Source organism: Hakea prostrata, chromosome 7 (assembly GCF_041222555.1).
Source record: "Hakea prostrata isolate BN-2017 chromosome 7, UWA_Hpros_2, whole genome shotgun sequence".
Taxonomy (NCBI): Eukaryota; Viridiplantae; Streptophyta; class Magnoliopsida; order Proteales; family Proteaceae; genus Hakea; species Hakea prostrata.
The window spans coordinates 14,407,377-14,431,597 of NC_142606.1; the positions used below are offsets into that span (position 1 = coordinate 14,407,377).

Here is a 24,221-nt window from a genome sequence, read left to right on the forward strand (position 1 = left end):
TCTTTTTAGTCTAAAAAGGTCTCTTAGCAAAAAGTATTGCATACAAATTTGTTAAAATAAGACTGCCAGATGTTTTGAGAGATGTTAACATAAACTAAGAATATATTTACATTTTCTAGGCAATCAATCGAACTATCTCTTTTTCTTAGAGTGGGCTTCAGTATAATGGTGACTCCTGTTATATCTAAAAAAAATATTAAAACAGCCTTTCAGAAAAATTTATTAGAGAACGATTGCATAAAAAAAATATTGAAAACAGATTATCACATGTTTTTAGAGATATTTACAATAAACTAAGAATCTATTTAGACCTTCAGACCACAACCGAACGAAACAATTCCTCAAGGTTCATATAAGGGAAAGGAGAGTGAGGGAAATGAAGTAGGTGGGCGGAGACCAGGCTGTAGTCAAACTACAGGGTTATACGTCTATAAATGCCTGCTGTTTCTTAGAGGTGGGCCTTAGTGCAATAGTGACCAGTGTTGTAGTTTGAAAAGATATTATAACAGTCTCTTAGTGAAAATTATTAGAGTAAGATTGCATTAGAAAATATTGAAACCAGTTTTTTTTGGGTAAACCATGAAATCAGGTTGTAGATATTACTAGAGATGTTAACATAAATTAAGAATATACTTAATTTTTCAGGCAAATCAAGCATTTCTTTGTCATAAAAGTGGGCCTTACTGCAATGGTGACCACTGCTGTAGCTTGAATCTCATAATAAAAAAGAATAGAATAAGACTGCGTTGGAAAATATTGAGAGAAGATTTTCAGATGTTTTGACTTTTGAGCCCTTGAAGGGATGCCTAAACTACGAATATATTTTACGAGAAAATGTATATATTTACATTTCCAGGCAACCAAACGAAGCAATATGCTTTTCTTATTTCTGACAAAACACACTCGAAACACTGGTGAAGTGCAGAGTAACAAAAACCGTCTCAGTCATTTAAGACCGAAACAGTAGCTTTCGAGAAGGTTGCTGGTGGGGGATTTTTTGCGAGTTTTCGACTGGGCGTTTCTATGGCGTCTGGTGGAGCTGGTAATGCAGCCATGGAGTGGCATCTGAGACCCCCAAACCCTAAAAATCCGATCGTATTTTTTGACATCACCATTGGTAACATCCCAGCTGGAAGAATCAAGATGGAGCTCTTCGCTGATATTGCGCCCAAGACCGCCGAGAACTTCAGGTATGTTGGAAAACAAGAACCCTCATCTCACTTATGAAAACTCCATAAAATAATCATTTTCTTCTACCTCAATTTTCTGGCATTACGTTCCCTCTTTCTATCTCTGCCTTTGTGCTTTGCTATTTCTGGGATGGTAGAATAACGTAAATTATTCATGACTGGTTATGCTTCATAATCATCCTGCTCTTGTAATTAAAAACCATGTTCAGAAAGATATCACCTGAGTAGAAAATGAGGCTACAAGAAAACTAGTTCAGAAATACAAAGACAATTCAAACTGGTAGTTCAATCTGTACAACAACAAGCCTTTTGCCAATTAAATGTGGACTGCTATTGCAGTTCAATGTGTAACAGGAAAAAATTATTAGGAACCACCGAAATGCTCCCACTAGATTGTAGTGCTGAAACAGTATTAATTATTAGGGTGGACAATAGTTTAGGCTTAGATATTATATGGAATTGTTGGATATGTTTGTCCGTCAAACCCAGTGTTAGTCTTTTAATTGATTCTGTTTCTCATGAACCAGACTGAACTCTAGGCCTTTTGGTTCATAACATTGTATATTTTCTTGTGAATGAAGTTCTGAAAATATAAATTATTGAACCGAATCATTATGGGAGTCTTGATAGTATGCCACCATTGTTATATTTGGCGCAAGATTCTCATCATTGGTACTGTAGTCTCCAGACCTAAGAGAGATGAGGGGAGTCACCTGCATAGGTGCCAATCTTTGAAGGTGCCTTGCTTGTGACACTAAGAGGTGATCCGGAATTCACTTTTTCAGGTAAAATTCAATTTATACAAGGATGCATTCCCCGTGGTAGAATTTTGGTTTGTTGTTCCACATCCCCTCATAACAGCTATATGGGCCCATCCATTTAGTCATCTTTATATACAAGGATTGAAAACTTCTAGTTGGGAAATGGAGTTTCAGGTGTATTTCAGCAATAAAGTATTGGAACAGATATAAGGAACCACAGATGCAACTACTCTAGGGTAGAATGCTCCTATTACAATCTAGTCCATAATTTGTGTATGCAATTTGCAAGGCTGAGTTCATTTAGTATACACAAACAACCTTGGCATTGATGATGGTCATAATCAGGTTGGTTCTTTGTATGGGTCCTTTATATGTCTATTCTTTTATTTTCAATAGCATTTCTTTGATTATCAGTAATCATTGTTTATCTTAATAGTAATAGCTGCCAACAACCATAGATGAATTTGTATTAGTTCATTCAATTGTGTATGTTTATGTGCCACCAAAACTGCGCATACCAGTGCACTAGCAGTCCTGCTGCTGCTGCAGGTCAAGGAGGGGCAAACAACTGTATGCAACCTTACCCTTGCTTCAGGAGAAGCAGTTCCCCTTTTCAAACGCATAACTTCATGGCTGCAATATTTTTGAGGAACTAAAGAAATGACAAGGGTTAAGAGTGACCCTTTTTTGGTGGATGAAATAGAAGTTAAGTATCGAAGGAGAGAGAGGAAGCATACAATTACAAGTCAAGTACAAGGCCCTTCCAATAAAAGAACGCCAAGGCATGCAAAAGAGAATGGGAAGGGCTCCAACTAACTAAATCCCTACAAGGGGGGGGGGGGGGAGAGGGGGTGAAGCTGATAACTGAAGCCAATCATGACAACAGCACTCTAACCATTAACCATAACACTGTTCTTTCATCATTCAGAAAGCCCTTTTTTTTTCTTTTTCCTTTTGAGGGGGTGGGTGGGAAAGCAGGTTTTGGGAAAAAAGAATTGGGTTATTTTAATGATCATTTACTCTCCTAGACAAATTCTTATTCAATTTTTGAGCATTCTAAATTTTATGTGTGTGCTTTATAGGAATTGACTGCATATTTTATAAAGTCTATGAAAAGGTAGGAATTGGAAGATGTTTCCTTTAGGCTTGTTTAAAGAGGGTTCTAAGAGGTTGCTTCTTTACTGCACATTATTTGTTCCCTTTTTCTTTTTCTTTTTTCTTGTTATTTTCATTCATTAATTTTTGAATGTTAATACTGTTCCATTCAACTAATTTTCCTTCCCTTATCTTGCAGGCAGTTCTGCACTGGTGAATACAGGTGAATGGATGTTTGCCTTTTGCAGTAAAATGTGAGGTGACGGGTGGAAATTGGTTTCTTCATTTGGGTTATAATATAGTGAGCTCCTTGTTCTGATAATGTTGGAAAGAGTGTTAGTTGTTTTCTTTTCCGTTTTCTTTTGTTGTCAGAGGTGGGGGGGGGGGCACGCTTAAATATCCGTGGAGAGGGATCCCATGCTAAAGTGCAGTCTCCCTCCTGGAAAATGGCTCATATACAGGGGGCATTTAATGTGGGGAGAGAGACTATGTGGGGCCTATGGGATGGAATCTGCACACTACTGTCATTGGGATCTGGCATTTTTTAGATTTAATTGGAATTTTGAAACAAATTGTATTTAAATCCATGTTAAACTTAGACAAATTTGACAGGGTTTATCTTTAATGGCAAGAGATCCAATAATTTTGAGATTAAAATCAAACTTACATCTATGAAAAGAGAAAGAAAAAAAAGAACTTCATGTTAACTATTGGTTTGTTCTGGTGTCTAAACTTGCTGAACCAGTGATTGACTGGTGAGCTTCTAAAGGAATTCATTTTGTGTAGCCATTTTGCTGATAACCTGAAGTGGCATTTTAATCACCTAACGTTCAGGTTAGAAAACCTTATGGAACTAAAGATTTCCAGGCAATATATGAAACAAAACCAGCAACTAAGATTTATTACACATAGCAGGAAAAAAAGTCTGATGTGGTTAAAATTCTGGTAGACTGGTCTAAAGGTGAATAAATCCATAAGGTTCGAATCAGATCCAACGGTTACATTTGAGTACAGTTGGAGATTACCAAATTAGTGACTGTCTAAGCTGGGATTCAGAGTTAGTAACTCAGGGAAACAACTGACATTTAGCGACAAACAAGTGTCAACAGAATACAAAGTTGGGAATGAATTGGTAATTAGGGAAACAAGGTAAGAAGAGGCTTTAGAAAATAGAAGCTAGGACAGCTATGCTCCTGCTGCAGAACACCAAGGAGCGCAATGATTTGAAACTTCAATGAAGAGGAAAAAAGAATGAGGAACAATATTTTAGGCCTGTTACCTAACAGTGGAAAAGGACCAACTCTAGTATTGGCATCTCACAAAGGTTCTCCTACAGCATGCCATAGTTGTGGCTGCCCTGAATCCCCTAGAACTCTGTTCCACCTCTAACAAAACTCACAAGCCGAAGTCTAAATTGCTATCCACTTGCGGTGTGTATGATCCCCTATTCTTTATTTATAACTACACTGAAATAAGAAAAACAGGAAACTCGTATGTATGATAGCAAGAGATTCCCCTTCACACTAGTCTTCTTCAAAAGAAACTACTCTAGAATGTTACAAAATAAAGACCAACTGTTAAACCCTGTGGAAGACTTAAATCCCCTGATATCTGCTGTTATAGAATTGGCATATTAGTAATTAGTAGTAAATAGAAAAAGTTAATTACATGGCCCATATAACCTATTGGACTAAATATTAAACATACTGTCCATTGTTGACCCAGTATGATGGCCTGGTTTGCTATTAGCCTTCAGGTTCTTTTAAACCGCATCATCACTTATTCATCCCAAAAAAGAAAGGGGGAAAAAAAAGGCACATCAGAACTTTATCAGAATTTTGTTTTATTGCAAAGATTAATTCTTGTCTGTGAGCAACCGAGTCAGCCATAGTAATTTATATTTTCCGGGAACAAAGATTGGCTGTTTCAATCACTTGTCAAACTGAAGCAACTGAAGCTACTGAAGCATTCTAATTGACATTTTTCCCAGTGATAATGAAAATTAGCCAATTAGGTATTCATTACAGGGGGGAAAGGTTAAAAAAATGAAATTATCTTCGTCTCAAGGATTACAAATATTTAAAGGATTCTCCTTTTTACCAAGTCTGGATTTCACACACCCCCAAAAATAAACTTGGCCAATAACCTGATTCGGAATTAACTCCAATTTCCTAATTTGTGATACCAGGGCCAAGCTTTATTGGTTTTCTGTGTCCATTGTGGCCTTGTAGGTCGCTAATCAATTTTCTCAACAAGCCAATCAAGAACTCGTTTGACTAGCTGATCTCTAGCTGTTAATTCCTTTAATATTCACTCCGCTGGGGCACCCCTTTGTGATGACATGGTACAATTGGAAATCTGGGATGTAAGGAACTAAGGCCATCCTTAGTCTTGGCTGTTTACTTCTCATCTTTCGAATTTGTCAATGCTAAACAGACTTAGATGACTCAGATAGTGTTAGTGGTTTACTGAACTAGCTGTGGAGTATGTTTTTTTATCATTTGTTTGTTCTTGTCGCTTGATTAACTGGCTTCTTTATTTTGAAGTCTGGCATCCAATGTCTGATTTACCTTTTAAACAACTATTCGTGCTTATTAATATTACACTGTTTAATTGGCATGAATGCGCAGAAAAGCACAAGTTCCAGTGGGATACAAGGGTTGCCAGTTTCATCGAGTGATCAAGGATTTTATGATTCAAGCTGGTGATTTTATTAAGGTTTTCTTTCCCTTCTTCAGTATTCTTGAGCTTCAGATCTCCATCTAGATAAGAATTTTTTATACTGGGCTATTTTTAATAGGATTTATCTTCAAAGGGAAAGTGAAACTCATCCTCCTTGTTTTCCCATTTCCTTTCTTATTCATACATGTACAATTTGTGCTTATTGAATCTAATCTAGCTAGGCCCTTCTCCTGAAAAGAACAAAAGAGGGAGAGAAGAGAAAAGAACAGAGAAGGGTGGGGGTGTGGGGGCGAGGGGGGGGGTTTGTGGAGTGGAAGGTCTCTATGGCTGGTGTTTGAGTTCACCTTCTTCAATTGCATTCTGCACTGATCAGTCTTTGAGAGTGTAAAAATTATAATTTAGTAGATCATGTTAACAAAGATTTCTGTCTCATCTGTTAAATTGATTAAAGAAAATATTGTGATTTCAGAGCATTAGCCTGCACTTGTAAGTACAACACACCATTTTGTGTGTGCTGCATGTTGGATGATTTAGATAAGCATATGATTATATCTTATTGGTAAAATTTTTAATCAACCAATGCTGCTGGATGCATTATCTTGACTGTTTAAGATGCACCTAGTACAAGGGGATGAAATCACAAGTTAAAATGAATGCTTTGTTCTGTTCATCAAAAAAAAGGAAAAGGTCAAAATGAGCTTTGCTTGGTTCTGGGGGTGAGTGAGTGAGTATACATTTCTATTTGCATCTTTTGGTTCATCTTTTATGGATAATGTAGCCAAGATGTCTTAAATGGTTATCTGGAAATGGCTGGCTGATTTTGATTGCAAGAAAATTAACTATAACTGCATAGAAAATATGGTATCTTATCATTACATTTATTTAGCCTCAGGAAGGAGCAGTTTTTTGAAGTTTTTTTGTTGTTAAATTATTAAATTAACAGTGTCCTATGTTAACCTTTGCAAACTGTCTTTCAACCCCACCCCCACCCCCAAAAAAAATCCCCTACAATCTAATAAATGATCTAATTTGCAGGGTGATGGTACTGGATGTCTCTCTATATACGGGAGTAAATTCGACGATGAAAATTTTATTGCAAAGCACACTGGTCCTGGTCTGCTGTCATTGGTATGTATGCTGCTTCATTAATGATGTTTCATTCATGTGAGAAATGTCATAAACATAGAACCTGGATCTAGTTCCAGCAAAATGAAGATCTGTTGAACCCACAACAAATTCAGTCTGGTTTATATCATGGTCTATTTCTTTTTTATAACAACCAAAATACAGAGTTAGTTCTACGTAGGATTTCCTAATTAGAGTACCAACTCAGATTACTGTCTAAGTTTAAGATGGAAAGTAGCAAAACAAAGCCATGACAAAGTTTACATAACACAGTAGGGACTCCCCAACTTGTGAACTCTTAAAAAATTCCCTGCATCAGAATTACCACAAGGGAGTGGCTGTAATACACTTTCTTGTATGTGCGGAACTTTAATTGTTCAGTTATATTGGATATTTTGTGTACATCTGCTTTCCATTTGTTTTGCTGGCAGTTAACTGGTATTAATTTCATCTTGCATCTTGTATAATAAAAGTTGCTTGGAATGGGTGTTATTTTCGATTATTTAACCGTCCCAAATTGAAGCAATTAACTTAATACTGGTGACCTATGTGGATTTATTTAGAACAATGGTTGTTTTGGTACCAAGGCAAGCTTTAGGTGACTTGTAGTTGAACAAGTTGTGCATCAGAAGAGCAATGTTCAGATCCTCTTAGATTAAGTCGAAACTTAGTGTTGCATATCTATTATCAGGTCCATCAGGCTGAAATTCCATTCAAGAGCATTTCCAACTAGTCTTTCTGCTCAGTTTCTCCTGCATCAACAAGAAATTAATAAATTAAAACTCATATGAAGGAGAGATTGTCAGGGAATAAGGATAACCAAACAAGACAAGTAGGATAGGCTGGCAGGGAGGAAGAAGGGGAGCAGGACATAGTGCCTCCTGCCTATGTGCTCATGTTTTTATTTAAAGGGGAGTGGGAGAAACCAGAGAACAATGAAAAGAAAGAAAGAGGGGAAATTCTTCTTCCTCTTTTCTTTTCTTTTCTGTTTTTTTTTTTTTTTTTTTGGGGTTGGGCAGAAGACTGAATAAGGATCGGTAGATTCCATGGTAGAAAGGGCAGGACAGGACGTCCTTCCCAACTTTCAAGTTTGAGTGCTTAAAACTATCCATTCCCAATGCTTGAATACTTCCAAGGTTTTGATTCTTCAAAGTCAACTTGAATGGCTCAACCCAACAGTCTGCTGACAGAAGTCCATCATTGATAAGCAATTATTGTAGCATTTCACATGTAGTTTACAATGAATAAATAGTTTTTTTTTTTTTTTTTTTTTTTTTTTTTTTTTTTATTTTAAAGCAAGACGGATAAATGTTGTACTTAGTAATAATAGTTAGAGAACTGAGGACAAAGTTTTCCATGTTCATTAGATTGTTGCCTGGTTCTCCTCCCTGTTCCTCTTTTATTCAGTCGGGCTAGATTTGGATGTGACCCACCCTAATCGCTAGATTTTGGCTCATAAAAAGTACCAACAATTGCAACATGATGTACCACTTTATGGAACAACACCCATCATGTAATGCATATGGTCGTATTCCCTAAAAGATAAGTGTAAGAAGTGAAATTGGAAGACCATAACAGGTGCAAGTTCTGCTTTAGCTGGATCCTTGGAGGGGTGACCTGGGTCAGTCCTAACCTTTGGTATCATTTGCACAAAGTGGCTGCCCTCAAACTCAAACCCATGCCTACTTCCTTGGCATCCTATGCCTCCTTTCGCCATCGGATCAACATGGCATCAGAAAGAAAGAAATGAACTGACATCCACCTGACCACTATCAAATTAGGATGTATTTGTTTCAGCTTTCAGCCTCACATTTTGGAATCTGGGTTCATGGAACCAGATCTCAGTCAAAACTGATATAAATCTCCTTTATCTAGGTTTTGGACTAGGCCCAGAATGGAAGCCAATGTTGAAACCTCAAAATGAGATCCAGTATGTCTTGGTTTCAGGCCTGACTGAAACTGAGATTTAGAACCTTGTCTAGTTTACACAAAATTACAGATAGAGAAGGCAAGAATGAGGAAAGCCCAAAGCTAGACTTCAAAAACCTAGTGTACTATACTGTCCTGCTTTAGTTGGATGCTGAAACATAACAATAAAAAACAGAAGTAGAAAAGAAGATAAGTGATGGGAATGACTTGGTCACTCGACTTGACTCAAGCCTGTGTCGGCTTGTTAAAGAGTTCACTAATATCTACTTAATCACTCCTCAATCTGCTCCTCTTCAGAAATGCTTGCATCCAATGAACTTATTTTTACTGGGATAGTGGAATGTGAAGCTGCAGAACATTTCAATATGAACTGATCTAACAGTCTCGGTACTTGGGATTTAACCCTATTCCATCAATGGAACTGGAAAGAAATTGGGAAAAGATCAAATGTTTTGGGTGTTGAAGTTGAAAAACAAGAATATCCTATATCTTTTCACAAATCAGTTAAGTATTACTAGGAATTAACTTTTGAAACACTTGACAGAGACCAACATTTTGTTCAGAACAGAATCCTGAAGCATAAGCGTCCAAATAATTGTCATTAACCACAATCTGTGCCTAATAATGGAGTGTAGCAAAAAACACTTACAGACTGTTTGCTGGAACAAGAGGTGGACAAAGAGAAGAGGGGGGATATACTTTTTCCAATGAAATTCCAAAAACTCATTTTGTTTGGTTCACTGGGGAGGGAAAATGACGAAACAAGCTTCCTTAAATTAGGGAACCTGCCTGCTGATGTGTCACTCAACTTTTCCCACCCCATGCTTAATAGAAGTGGTGGGAGTTGGTAAAAAACTTAAATAAGCTTGTTGGGTCCACATATTCTATGTTTTCCCTCGAAGCTAGTAACCATCTTCATTACTTCTAGCCTTGAGCATATGCCTGAGCATGTCCAGATATATAAGGAAAATTTGTATTTTTTCTCATTCAAAGTAGGGGTGTCAATTTGTAGCGCGGCCTGTTATAACTCGAACCGAACCTTAATGGGTTATGTTTGGATTGAGGGTGGCAGATCCCGCACTAACCCAAACCGCAACCCCATTATAACCCGTTTTATAGTTTTACATTAAATATTGTTAGAATCATCATATTGCCGCTAGGTAGTTGGTATAGACTGTCAGAAAAATTGAACATGAATTCAAAGATCAAATAGTCTTCTACTACTTGTAAAGGACAATTAGAAGGATTAAGTATGAATTCCCAATTGAATGTACCAAGTTTGTTTAAATTAAGTAAATATTTATCCAATCCAGAGGTATTTCTTTTGCATATCAAGCTAAATACGAACCCAAAAAAGAGACAGATTTCATAGAAGGGGGGGGGGGAAATCAACATTCTCACAAAACAATAACCCAATTTCAAGACAATCAATCATAGCACAATTTGGAATTTATAAGGGTTTTTGGTTTGAGGATTTGTTTTAGGAGGACTATCCGGTGGAGCCTGAGGAATGAGCTTGTAATTTCTATGTTACTACTTACTATCTAGGTTCTTGATTTCTATAAAGTGGGTGGAATTTCTACAACGTGGAATGACTTTTCATTTTTTTTATGGAAATTGATCAATAGCAATTTTGCTTTCCATAAAATTTTGGCTCTTGTTTCAGGATGCTCAACTATTTCTTTTTGTTTTTTTTTCTTGCATACTGTAAATTGTTAGTCCAAACAGTTAATCAACCCAAGTATAGACTGTTAGCCCGAATTGTAGTTCTCTCTCTCTCTCTCTCTCTCTCTCTCTCTTTCTTTCCTTTTTTTTTTTTTTTTTTGGTGGTTCTTTTCTAGATGTTCAGTTCTATTATTGTTCTTGAGGGACAAAAAATAGCTGAAACACTTTGCAGGAGCATTACCAAATGCAGACTAAGTGAATTTTATGAATCAACTGCTTATAGCTTAAATTAATAAAAGGTTTTCCTGGCAAATAAAATGTCTCATATAATGACAGACAGTAAAATATCTGTCATGATGGTGTGACAAAAGGAGGATGCATGTAAGAAAAACCATTTGAATGGTTAACCATTGATATAAAATGTCTCCACCACTTGTTGCATCACTTGCAGAAACGTGCGTGTGTGTGGGCATGCAGGGGTGGCAGTGGTGGTGTTGTGTTTGGTATGGTCATTGATATGCATTGTTCTATGCGTTCTCCTAACAGCTTGAGCTTTTGGGATTAGCACTTGTAATGATAACAAGTATATTTACACTCTCTAAGAAATATTGAGGTCAAGCATTTATTTACTGGAGTTAATTGTAGTGTACAACCAATGTTGCCAACTCTAGTGCGTATTGCTGTGAATATGTAATTTCAGAATCTGACTGGCATCTTTTGCACATTTGTTTACAGGCAAATAGTGGACCAAATACCAATGGATGTCAGGTATAACCATACTACCTCTAATGATTTTCTGATTTATCTGGTGATGTACTCTGGTCCCATATTTTCCATTTTCAGATAATAAGGATAGGCTAAATCATTCTTCATCTTGTGTATCTGTTTTGAATTAATTTGGAGATCAGAAAAGCCATGCTGTCACGATCTTTTATTCCAACCAAAGACCTTTGGTCAGTTTGGACATGTTCAAAAATGAGAGCCAATTTATGCTTTTGGATAGTGTGAGAAGTATGTTTCCTGGTGTCTCTGTATGATACATTAGATCAATCTTTATTTCAGGAAATAATTCTTCTGGCATACACAAGTCCCATTCAGGAAAACCTTTTGTGGTTGGTTCTCAATTGCCCTCCAGTCAGTGACAAATTAATTGAATTCAACTTGAATATCCGACTTGAGACCAAAACAACACTTGTATTTCCAAAAAAACTAAAAGGCAATCTTAAGAGCCTTGAAGATCTGTTTTGGTTCTGCACCAAATTGGCTTCGTGCTCAATAGAAGTTTCTGGAAAATGATATTTCATGGGCTCAAGCAGAGACAGAACTTTCAAGACCAACTCGGTTAACTGAATCAGCCTGAGGCTGAATTTGGCCAAGCGCCTCCACCAACCTCACTGCCTTTCAGGTGGAATATACAAGGAGCACTCCTCAAACTTGTCCTGCAGGTAGAAGATATCTGTGACAATGCAAGCAATCTCTCTAGGGATAACAGACTCGCGTTTCCACTGTATATGCTTGAGACTATGGTTACTATTTCCACGTAAACCCGCTCAAAATCCTCAGCAACAGCATCCAGATTCCAGGAGCCCATGTCTCATAGCCAGCACTACCCCCAGTAGGATTTATTCGGTAGTTTCAGGGATTGAGACTGCCAATTCTACCCCTCAATTTGAGTTATGCACCACAAATCCAATCCGTGTGGCCTTCCCGTAGCAAACGTAGCATCGCAGCTCAACTTGAAAAGACCATTAGGTCGGGGTGGCCATGTCTGTCTTGATTTCTGCTGCCTTACTTTCCCTATTCTCTGCTATGGACTTCTTAATTGCTTCCTCAAATTCATTTGCCGCTGTACAAACCATTTGAATGACCTCTACTGGACTTGGAGTTGTGTTATGAAAAATCCCCTCTTTCCTTGATTTCCATTTATACCAACACGGGAGGGACATAACCGGATGACTCATTTCTTCTCCTCCTTGCCTAGCCCTGGCTGCTTCCCCCAGGTTGTGATCAAGCTACTGAATGGTGTCTCACCCAGTGTTCTCATTCTTACTGATAGAGAGGAGAACCACACCGCTTGCTGGAATGGGCATTCCATCAAGATGTGATCCACAGTTCAGGCAAACTACCACATCTCATGCATTGGGGATCAATGATATACCTCTGTAAACCCCCTCCAGTGGGTATTAAAATTATTTTCTGAGGTTCCATTTGTTTGAATGGGTGAGAATTCCTTGAATATCAACTTTTCATTTTTTCTGGGGGCAAACATGTTTTACCTTTCATTGTTTTTATTTTTACGTATACATCACAAAGTAGGTATTTGAACATGGTTCGTGGAGGAATCCAGCCTTATGATGTGGAATAGTTTCCGTAATGGGTGGCAGCAACTATATCATTGATCAAAAGATGCCATCACTTCTCTTTTGTTTTCTTAGACTTGTGGGTTTTTTTCTTGGGAGGGGAGTGTGATTCTATAAAATACCTGGAGAATTAATTGCGAGTTATTTTGCTCATATTCTGTTGCATTTTATATCAAAATAAATTTCCTTCCTTTTTCATTTTTAAGGCAATTCCTATGATGTATTTCTGTTGAAATATTGTTGTCTTACAGGCAGCACTCACATAGAAGTTAACAATGGAAATTCTTTTTCTTACATTTTATCTTGAAGAGAGAGATATACTCTTAATTTTCCTTAATTAGAACTAACTATCAATATGTTATTCTGGGACATTGTTGTCATCCTAATCCGATAAATTCTTCATGGTGCAGTTCTTCATTACTTGCGCAAAATGTGACTGGCTTGACAATAAGCATGTCATCTTCGGGGTATGCACTTGAAGCTTCTTGGTTGATTGATTCAGTCTCATCTATTTCCTTAACCATTTTCATCTTTGTTGTATACTTCTTTGTGTTACTTCATTGATTCTGTGGTTTCATACAGAGGGTGCTTGGAGATGGTCTTTTGGTCGTCAGGAAGATTGAGAATGTGGCCACTGGACCCAACAACCGTCCTAAACTTCCCTGTGTTATAGCAGAATGTGGAGAAATGTAGAGTCCTGATATTCCCCTACAATTTGTGCAAAATTTATGTTTTCTTAGCAAGTGAAGGTGAAAATATCAACTGTAAAACATATTATTCTACAATTACTGTTATTTAGATTAAGAATGAACTGCTGAAAGTATATGATTTCTCAATCTTTTCCGTGGGTAATGTTGTTGTTTTGATTCTAAGATGACCCATTACAATTATGCGAAATTAGAGTGATTCAGAATCATCTTTATACGTAGGAAAAGTATCCGAATCATCGTTTAGGAATCACATACCATTGATATGGATTAGTAATATTCATTCATAGAACAAGCAGAATCGACTGTGGGAGATTTTTTAGTTATGGATACTTTTAATTAAGAAGTGAAAGTGAAAATGTTAGGCCATAAGACACTAACCATGATTTGTTTGTTCTGTTGGCTGTCTCCTGAGCCTCAGTCCTTGAGTCCCTGACTCCTGGCCAAGTATTTCAAAAGTTGAATAGTTCTATTTTCTTATCTAGCAAAAAGGAAAAAGGCAAAGAGACCCCTCTTCAACTTTCAGAATAGACATATATGTTGACACCCACACAGCAAGAAAAAGCTTAAAATGGACTAGCAATACTCTTCAGGTACCATTTCCTCACTGCATCATCTAATTCATTGAACGGCCCATATCCCTTGATAACCCATGTCTTTTCAACAACCTTCCTAATCTCCCCCAGCTCAGCTAGAGTGATTGAAACCTGCAATTCAAAAAGCTCCCCAAGCTGAAGGTTCACAGTGGTTTCTTGTTGAGCTTTTATTGCTTTTGTGTGCTGGATAGATGTAGAGAACCACCTTGTACTAATATGATCACTTCGAAACAAAGAGGAGACACCTTTGAGGTTCAGCTTCACGGATGAGACAGCATGGGCCAGGTGATAGCTATCCAATCATATCATATTTTGACATGACAGGTTTAAGCCTTCAGGCTTCAATCTGCTGAGTTAATTTACAATTTGATTTCTTTGCAGGAAAAGGAAATGGAGTGAAAGGATTTTTTTTTTTTTTCTCTTTTATTTAGAAATGTGTGAATTAAAATTTAAATTTTATAAGTTGTTTGTTTGACTGTGAAATCAACTTAACTATTGTAAGTTCACAAATATGGTATTTTATGACATACGATTCGTAATGGACTATATTGAAAAAATCACATACTGTCAATAATTTACTTTTTTTTCTTTTTTGTGTGAGGTTCATCTGGACCAGCTTGTGCGCACCTCAATTACATCCTCAAAGTGAGCTTTGTCGCCCACAAGTGTGGAATCCATTACCTCTCCACTAAGAAGTATGGATCTTACCACTTTATCAACCCTGCATTGACAACAATAATTTACATTTTACATAAATATTGATGGCTATATTTATAAAGATGTATATTTACCTTTCTTCCATGAATGCATGGATGGTGTTGTCTTTCTTTTTTTTGTCAAAAACCTGTTTTCAAGCTTTGCCCTGACTAATCGGGTGTTCAAGGCTTTGTCTTGACTAATCCGGTGTTCGACCCAGGTCGCACACTAGGCTATGGTGGGTGAGTCTCCCAGCAGACTAAACTGCTTACCACTTGAACCAACCCCCGTTGGTTGGTGTTGTTTTTCTATATTTGTGATTTTAGTATGTGACATATAAGATAGAAGCAAGAATAGGTTTATTTTTAGCTACTAATGCTCGAGAGTTGAAATTCTTTGAATTTTAATCTTTTTTTGTGTCTTAATAAAATTATATCTTCGTTTGAAATATAAAAATTATTCTTTTTCTTAAAAAATAAATTTCAATTATATGGATCAACATGCTTAGCTGCATGGCTGTTGAATACTAAAAGTTACCAAGTCTTTGTATGGATGTGACAGATAACAAATCATACTAAGTCTTTGTGTGGATGTGACAGATAACAAATCACAACATAAAAAGTTGTCACGACAATTATGCAATGTTATAGTTGGTACATTGCATTTATTATAATTATCTATTTGGTTGGTGTCTTTTTTTTTCCAATTTTATACGTGTGGGTCCTTGAGAAGTTTAGGCCATAATCTAATGTTGGTCTTTTTAATAAAAAAATATTATGTGTAAGTTCTAACTAGATTAACATCGTTAACTTGTCGGTAAATATATTCAAATTTCAAACCGAAATGACTAAAATACTCTTAGGTTATTAAATATATTATGTTATGACTAAAATGCCCTTAATATATTAAGTTTATAATTTTTTATAACCAATATATTTTTTAACCATATAATTAACAGTTTAATGACCAATTCTCTTTCTAAAAATATATTTTTTTAATTAGCTTAATCCTAAATGATATTCTCTAACGTTATTTTATTACCTACAGTTCCACTGTCTCACTTCCATCTCCAGCAAGATTAATTGACCTATTGTTCCACCACCATCACTTTCATCTCCGGGGAGATTAACTGACAACATTCGTCTCCGTTGAAGAATACGAAAGAGTTTAACTTTGTCATTGAACATCAATACGCAACACCCACCACTATTGAAGGCTACTAGTGAGATTAATGTTGCAGTTGAAGGCTACCGGCAAGAGTAACACTGCCATTAAATACCACCTCCGCCGAAGGTAAGCCCTAAACCTTCAACCACAACATCGTTCCCACCACACCATAAATTGATTGCAGCCATCGCAATACCCTGTGTTGTAACTAGGAACACGTCCCCAAGTAACTCGACAGAATGTCTGTGAGAGCACCCACACCCATAACCATGCACACACACACCCATGGCACTGCACACAGCCCACTCCCCTACCCTGCATGCATATTTTGAGTGAATCTATGTCTTAGGTGCACAATTCGTCTTAGAAAGTTTTGCATTCTATTTTGAATAATTTTATCTCTCTTTATCTAAATGTTTGTTCATAGGTTGCTCTGTTAGTTAATCTTTGTTGAGGTTATGTTGTATACTTTGATCTTATTTCCACTGATGGGTCCCTTTGATATTCCTCGTTTTTCCTGAATCCTATGATGAATTATGAATTCTTTGGATGTTGGCCCGAGTTTTGCAATAGCGAGAGTTTATGCATATCAATAAAGATTTCTTTGAATGTTACCAGATTCCAACATAGATAGAAGTTTATGGTACTAATCTACGGTTTCCTCTTTTGCTACAACTATGATCCATTCAGCTATTGCACCATCTTTCACCACATATCAGTACCATAAACTTCTATCTCTGTTGGAATCTGGAAACATTCCACCATTGGCAAATGCTGTAGGTAAAGTATCTTCTCTATGGGTTGTTGATTTGGGTGCCATTCTTCATATGATTTTCGACTTATCTTTATTTCATTCGGATAGTCTTGTTCTCCACACCCAATCTATTCGCCTTCCAAATGGTGGTTTTGCTCCTGTTACACATATTGGAAATTGCAGTCCCATACCCACTTTACCTCTCACGAACGTATTACATGTTCCTTCCTTTGGTTTTAATTTATTACCTGTTACCCAACTTACCCAACAACTTCATTGTTTCATAACTTTCTATCCTGATCATTGTGTGATACATGACCTACGCACGAAGGAGATGATTAGGCTAGGCAAGGCGTACAATGAACTTTATTATTTGTAGTTGAATTATCCCGTTGCTGTTGTTGTTTTACCCGCCAAGACCTTTGACATTATCGTTTAAGTCATTTGTCTTTAAAGGTTTCTAGTTATATTGCACATTTGGATCCGAATATTTCTTTTCTTAAAGATTGTGTTTGCTCCATTTGTCCTTTAATTAAGCAAACTCGACTTCTTTTTCCATCTAATACAATTTCTACCACCTCTTGCTTTAAATTGATACATTGTGACATATGGGGACCTTACTTCATTCCCTCAATTTGTGATGCAAAATATTTTTTAACTATTGTGGATGATTTTTCACGATGCACCTGACTGTTTTTGTTAAATCATAAATCTGATGCTTGGTCCCGATTAAAGGAATTTTTTGCTATGATCAAAACCCAATACCAAATTAAACAACTCCGAACTGATAATGGTGGTGAGTTTTTTAATCACCATTCAAATGCCTTTTTTACAACCCATGGTATTATTCATCAACATAGTTGCGTTGATACACCCCAACAAAATGGAGTTGTTGAACGCAAACACCGCCATCTTCTTAATGTGGCCCGTGCTCTATCTTTTCAAGCAGTCTACCTCATAAGTTTTGGGGTCCTTGTGTTTTAACAGCCGATTATCTAATTAACCATTTATCCACCCTGCTATTACATGGTAAGTCACCACTTCAAGTTTTATTTGGCAAGATCCTTCATATTCTCATCTTCGAACTTTTGGATGCCTTTGTTATGGTCATAACTATTCATCCATTTGTCATAAATTTGATCCCCAAGCATCTCCAAATGTTTTTATTGGGTATCCATAAACACAAAAATGGTATACGATTTATGATTTACAAACACATAAGGTTTACATTAGTCGTGATGTCACATGTGTTGAAGATTATTTTCCTTTTTCAAAATTGTCATCCCCATTATTGTCTGTTTTACCCATTGCAGCTTCAGATATCGATAGTTAATTACTCATCTTGTCAGAACCTCCCTTATCAACCACACCCTCTCCCCAACCAGTTGAAGAACCTCCTTCACCCACCCTCCCATCCACTACCATCTCTCGGCCATCTCGGGTTTATCAACCGCCACCCCATCTTAAAGATTATCATTGTTACGCCATGGATGCCCAAGCTCCTCCTTCATGCACAAGTACTCTCACTCCTGGAAATCTTTTTTATCCTATCATAAATTATCCTCACCCCATTTCAGGTATCTCAAGGCCCTCAATGCTAACTGAACCTACAAGCTTTGCTAAGGCTATTATTTCACCTGATTGGAAGGAGGCAATGGACAATGAAATTGCAGCTCTTGACCTTAACAAGACTTGGTCTCTTGTACCTTTACCCCCAAACAAGAAACCAATAGGTTGTAAATGAGATTACAAAATTAAACGGCATTTAGATGGGTCAATTGAGTGTTATAAAGCACATTTGGTGGCAAAGGGTTATACTCAAATTGAGGGGGTTGATTTCCATGAGACATTTGCCCCAATTGCTAAGTTGGTTACTGTCAAAACACTTCTTGCCATTGCTGCCATCAAAGGATGGTCCTTGCATCAATTGGACGTGAACAACGTCTTTCTCCATGGCGATCTTGATGAAGAGGTATATATGACACTTCCACCTGGTTATTATCGAAAGGGGGAGAAATTGGTTTGTCACTTGCACAAATCATTATATGGGCTTAAGCAGGCATCCCGTAATTGGTTTTCCAAGCTTTTTGGTGCCCTTATTGATCTTGGATATACACAATCTAAGGCAGATTACTCTCTATTTTCTCTACTTACAGAGTCTTCATCTACCTTTGTACTTGTTTATGTTGACAACATTTTAATTCCTGGGTCTGACACAACTGTGATTTCCAACTTAAAATCAGTTCTTCAGCAACGTTTCCGTATTAAAGATCTTGGATTGCTTAAATGTTTCCTTGGTCTTGATGTGGCACGTTTCAAGAAAGGTATTTTCATCAACCAAAGAAATACACATTGGACATCTTAACTGATGTTGGTTTCATAGGTGCTAATCCGACTCAATTTCCAATGGAACAACATCTCAAGTCAACTACTTATGATGGTGAGCCATTACCTGATCCAACACCATACCGTCAATTATTGAGAATACTTATTTATCTCACAATTACTCGTGCAGGTATTGTTCACACTATGAATGTTCTTAGTCAATTCATGCATGAACCTTGTAAACCTCATATGGATGCTGCTAATCGTTTACTTCGTTACCTCCATGGCACTCCAGGACAAGGGATTCTTTTATCTACTGATAGTGAGTTATCTCTTCGTGCTTATTGTGACTCAGATTGGGAAAGTTGTCCTATGACTCGAAGATCTACCACTGGATATTGTGTATTTCTTGGTTCCAGCCCTTTATCTTGGAAATCTAAAAAACAAGCTACTATATCGCGCTCATCTGCTGAGACTAAATATCGTGCTTTGGCTGTCACTACTTGCGAACTCATGTGGTTAGTTACATTGCTAAAAGATCTTGGCGTCATGGTCCCTCGACCAATACATTTATTTTCTGACAATCAAGCTGCTCTAAAAAGAGCTCACTTGATGAGAAAGCTTTGACACTTCGCCTTACAACACTTTTGATCATGTGGACTTCTTATAACAAAGTTGCTCATCAACAACCATACAAAACTCCTCGTCAGATTTGGTGGCTTGCTCACTCTCTGATTACAGAATACAACAAATCCTTGGAATCTGGATGCAAGAAAATGCAAAAGAAAAAAATCAATATCAGTTGGTCTCCTCCTCCTATGTTGAGATTGATTAATTGTCATGTGATTTGTGATCAAGTTCGACATGGCCTTATTCAACCCGCCTCCACTACTAGTGCTGCTCAAGTTGCTGACATTTTCACCAAGGCCCTTGGAAAATATTTATTTCTCAGTCATAGAGGCAAGTTGGGAGTTTTTGACATTCACTCTCCAACTTGAGAGAGAGAGTATTAGACGTGATAAGGATGATTTTTCATCCTTTCCCTAATTGTCTATAATTTGAATTCTTTCCATTCATCACTCCTCTCATTTGAATTATTTCCATTCATCATTCTTTCCATTTGAATTATTTCCATACCATCTCATCATTCCATTTCATCAATATCCTAATTTGGCTTTGGCTTGATTAGGCTTCTCTATTAAATCATTTCCATACATAGTATTTCCATGTATTATATTTTCATACAAATATTTTCATGTATTGTATTTTCATGATTTATATCTTTTTTTTATTGTTCATAGTTACCTAACAGCATGGGATGTATGCTGCCTATACATTTGATTTTATCTTTTCATATGAAATTATTCAATTATTTTTCCCATTGAGGTTGTTTCTTAATAATTCGACGTTGGTTTTGTTCTAAATGTTCCTTACTTATTCTTAGTATGTGGTTAACGGTATTAGTATAGTTGAGACCCACACATAATATTTTGTAAGAACCCAACATTAGTTTATAGTCTACTAAAGAGACTCACACGTAAAAAACTCTTATTATAATTAATCTATTTGGTTGTTCTCTTTTTCTTTTTTTTTTCTTATACTTGTCATGATCAATAAGGAAATAATTTATTAAAAATGGGTATACTTTTTTTTTTGGTTCAAAGTTTTCTTACTTTTGGTTATCGTGGTGTGAAGGAGCAACATGCACAATAGAATGCAAATAATGACAGCTATTTGAACCAAAAAAATGAATTTGTGCTGCCTTAAATTGGTTATTTTTCTTTATAATTGAGAAGCAGTTTGATTATTGAGCAAGAGTGGAGTCCCTACTTGCATTCTTTTTCTGAGACTTAAAAAGGAAATTCATCAAAAGGAGAGGAGTCATGAGGAAAAGGGATGTAAGGGAGGCCCTATTTTGTATTTTCCTTATTTTTTGATGACGAATTTATATTTAGTGACAGGCAAACTTTGACTTCCATTAAAAAAGGTCAGCATTCATGCATCTATTTTGTAGACTTTTCTATCCCTTAAATATGTATTCTTTTTTTGTTTATATCATAAGATGAAAAGTTCAAGTGGGGCATCCTCCTCCTTTATTCAAGATTTCTGCCCCTTTGAAATGAAATGTCAAGAAAACAAGTGGAGCCTTCTTCCATTGCAGGACTTCCCTTCCCTACTTTAAAAAAATGTGGGTCATGACAGGGAGCACTCTGTGTTCTCTTACAACCACAAATTATATGAAGTTTACAATTAAAAAAAAATTCATCACTCTAATTCTATGGGCTCCACTTAAAGAGAGTGTGAATCATCTCCTTTGACAGGATTACAACCACAAATTATCTGGGCTCCACTTAAAGAGAGTGTGATTCATCTCCTGATTACAACTACAAATTATCTAATTCCACAAGTTAAAAGTTAATAAAACATTAAAAAAATAAACCCCATCAACCTAATCCTGTGGCTTCCGGTCGAGGGAGGCAGGCGATCCGCACTCCTTAAAATATTGTTTTTTCATTTCTTATTTTAATGTATTAGTAATTAATTAATTTGTATTTCTAACCATCTAAACACTATATAAGTGTTCAAGGTTGCACCGAGTAGTTGTGTTAATAGGAGGAGAAGAAATGGAGAAGCAGCAGGGAAGAAGATCTGCTGCTGCTGCTGCTGGTCACTTGATACTTGTTCCAAATCCCTTGCAAGGCCACATGAACCCCATGCTTCACTTGGCCGCCCTTTTTCACTCCAAAGGTTTCTCAATCACAGTTGTCCACACAAAATTCAAGTCACCAAATCGTTCCAAATACCCACCTGACTTCAGCTTTGAACCCATCTCTGATGGGCTATCAGAAGGTGAAGAAACCAATTTAGTGACTCTTTTTGTAAAAATAAATCAAAATTGTGGAGCTCCATTTCGTGACTGCTTGTTGCGAATCCAATCCGACTTTGGAAAGAACTCGATTTTGGGTATCGTATACGATGCTGGCATGCACTTTGCATCAATTGTAGCTGATGATATGAAACTCCCTAGATTTGCCTTCAGGACAAACAATATCACTTTCTATATTGGCTATTTGCTCACCATGCAAAAGGGTTGTCATGATCCAATCAAAGGTATGTATTTGATATAGCATATGTGTGTTTCATATTGGTTTTTCTTCTCTATGCATGATTCTATATACAAAATATGTATATTCTTTTGTCACAGATTTGGAGGAACCAGTAACTGAGCTACCATTCCTTAGAATGAAAGATCTCCCAGAGGTCAAATCATCTGACTTGCAATTACAAATCATTCGCATGATTGATTCTACAAGAACTGCAACTGGAGTAATCTGCAACTCCTTGGTGCAACTTGAGCAGGATGCATTGCCCATGATTCAAAATGATCTTAGCAATGTTCCTGTGTTCTTTGTTGGCCCTCTTCATAAATACTCATCAATAGAAGAGACAGACAGAAGTTGTATTTCTTGGTTAGAAACCCAAGCACCTAACTCAGTTATATACATAAGCTTTGGTAGCTTAGTGACCATCAGCGAAAGTGAACTGGTTGAGATGGCCTGGGGGTTAGCTAACAGTAACCAACACTTTCTATGGGTGGTAAGACCTGATTCAATTCAAAACTCCAAATCGGTAGATGAAGTGATACCCAAAGAGTTTGAAGAGCTAACAAGTGCAAGGGGTAGAATTATGAAATGGGTACCTCAACAGGAAGTGTTAGCCCACCCTGCAGTTGGAGGTTTTTGGACTCACTCAGGTTGGAACTCAACACTGGAGAGCCTATCTGAAGGAGTTCCCATGCTTTGTTCACCTCACTTTGGGGACCAAAGGATAAATGCTAGACTTGTAAGCAGTGTGTGGAGAGTGGGAATAGAAATAGATAATAATAAGGAGAGAGAACTGATAGAAAAGAGCATAAGAAGAATCATGATTGACAAGGAGGGGGAGGAGATGAGAGAAAGAGCGATGGACTTTCAAAGAAAGCTACAACTTTCACTCAGCGAAGGTGGTTCTTCTTATGTTTTTTCAGAGAAGTTGACAAACTTTATCAGAAATGGACATATAGAATAAAGAATTCATGGGCAAGCTCTTTAATCTTATATTTAAAGTAGAAACTCTCCTTCATATGTTCATAACTCGTATTATATATATAATCCATCTTTGTATATTTTCAGAAATTATATATTTTCTTCAAGGAGGAGTCAAGGAGAAACCTTCTTCCAGACTTCCAGTCATGTTTGCTTTTAGTTGCAGCTATAATGTACTAGAACTGAAATTTCCAGCTATAAAACGCAGCTATAATGTACTAGAACTGATTTCCAGCTTTAAAACGCCCATTATAGTTTCCTGTGTAGTACAACTGATTTCCAGCTAAGATTTTCAAGACCTTTATAAAGATCATTGCACTGGTCATTATCAAGTTCATTTCATGGTTTGAATTTTGAAAGGACTAAAAAAGAGACAAGGATTGACAAGTAAACTTGGCAGGTCTCGATTCCAATTTTACTGATCTGTCATTAATTCTCGATCAGGGTGACACTGAGAGAGTAGACAGATCGATACATTTTAATCCAAAACTATTATCCTTAATCACCACTTCTCTCTTTATTCAAGCGACATTACTGCACAACCCTCATAGCATTTGCATTGTAAGACTCAAAATATAAATTGTTAATTACTGCACTCAAGATTTTGCAAATCTATGAGAATATTTTGAAGAACACAAAACTATTTCTTTTGGGCAATTTGAAATGAAAAAATGAAATTGCAAATGTAAATCATGCTTTTCTTTTCTACACAAAACAAGACCAAAAATCCCAAGAGGAAAACAATCTTTCACAGCTCAATGAGGAGACCCTGAAAGAAAAGTCTCATTTTCCAAGGATACAATCTAGCAAGACATTCTATATATCCCAATGAAATTTACATTCCTGAACACAAGATGTATTATTATATTATGATTTTGATGAATTCAATTATATGCAGATTCCTTGATTTTTTTTTTCTTTCAGGGGAATATTCTTTGATTTTAATAAGAAAATAAGAAGAAAAAAACAATTCTAATTTTCCCACAAGAAACAGAATCCACTAACCATTCATCATGGCAACAAAAATGTCCCCCATTCCAGAAATGCTGGCCTCGATTCATTCCCTGATGGCTGTGTTGTAAAC

At 36.7% G+C, this 24,221-nt stretch overlaps 2 protein-coding genes across 2 annotated transcripts; both read left to right on the plus strand.

Annotated features, from left to right (window-relative positions):
* Nucleotides 1–864: 864 nt before the first annotated feature.
* On the plus strand, nucleotides 865–13,643 carry LOC149010015 (Cyclophilin-like peptidyl-prolyl cis-trans isomerase family protein). Its single transcript, XM_089162108.1, has 7 exons — nucleotides 865–1,190; nucleotides 3,246–3,269; nucleotides 5,677–5,764; nucleotides 6,764–6,856; nucleotides 11,183–11,215; nucleotides 13,218–13,274; nucleotides 13,390–13,643. Exons 1-7 carry the CDS (start codon nucleotides 1,024–1,026, stop codon nucleotides 13,498–13,500), a joined length of 573 nt encoding a protein of 190 aa, XP_089018234.1. The 5' UTR covers nucleotides 865–1,023; the 3' UTR covers nucleotides 13,501–13,643.
* Nucleotides 13,644–21,676: 8,033 nt separating this feature from the next.
* On the plus strand, nucleotides 21,677–23,782 carry LOC149010016 (UDP-glucose iridoid glucosyltransferase-like). Its single transcript, XM_089163230.1, has 2 exons — nucleotides 21,677–22,163; nucleotides 22,258–23,782. The coding sequence occupies exons 1-2, from the start codon at nucleotides 21,677–21,679 to the stop codon at nucleotides 23,118–23,120; spliced, it is 1,350 nt and encodes a 449-aa protein (XP_089019356.1). The 3' UTR covers nucleotides 23,121–23,782.
* The last annotated feature ends 439 nt before the right edge of the window (nucleotides 23,783–24,221 follow it).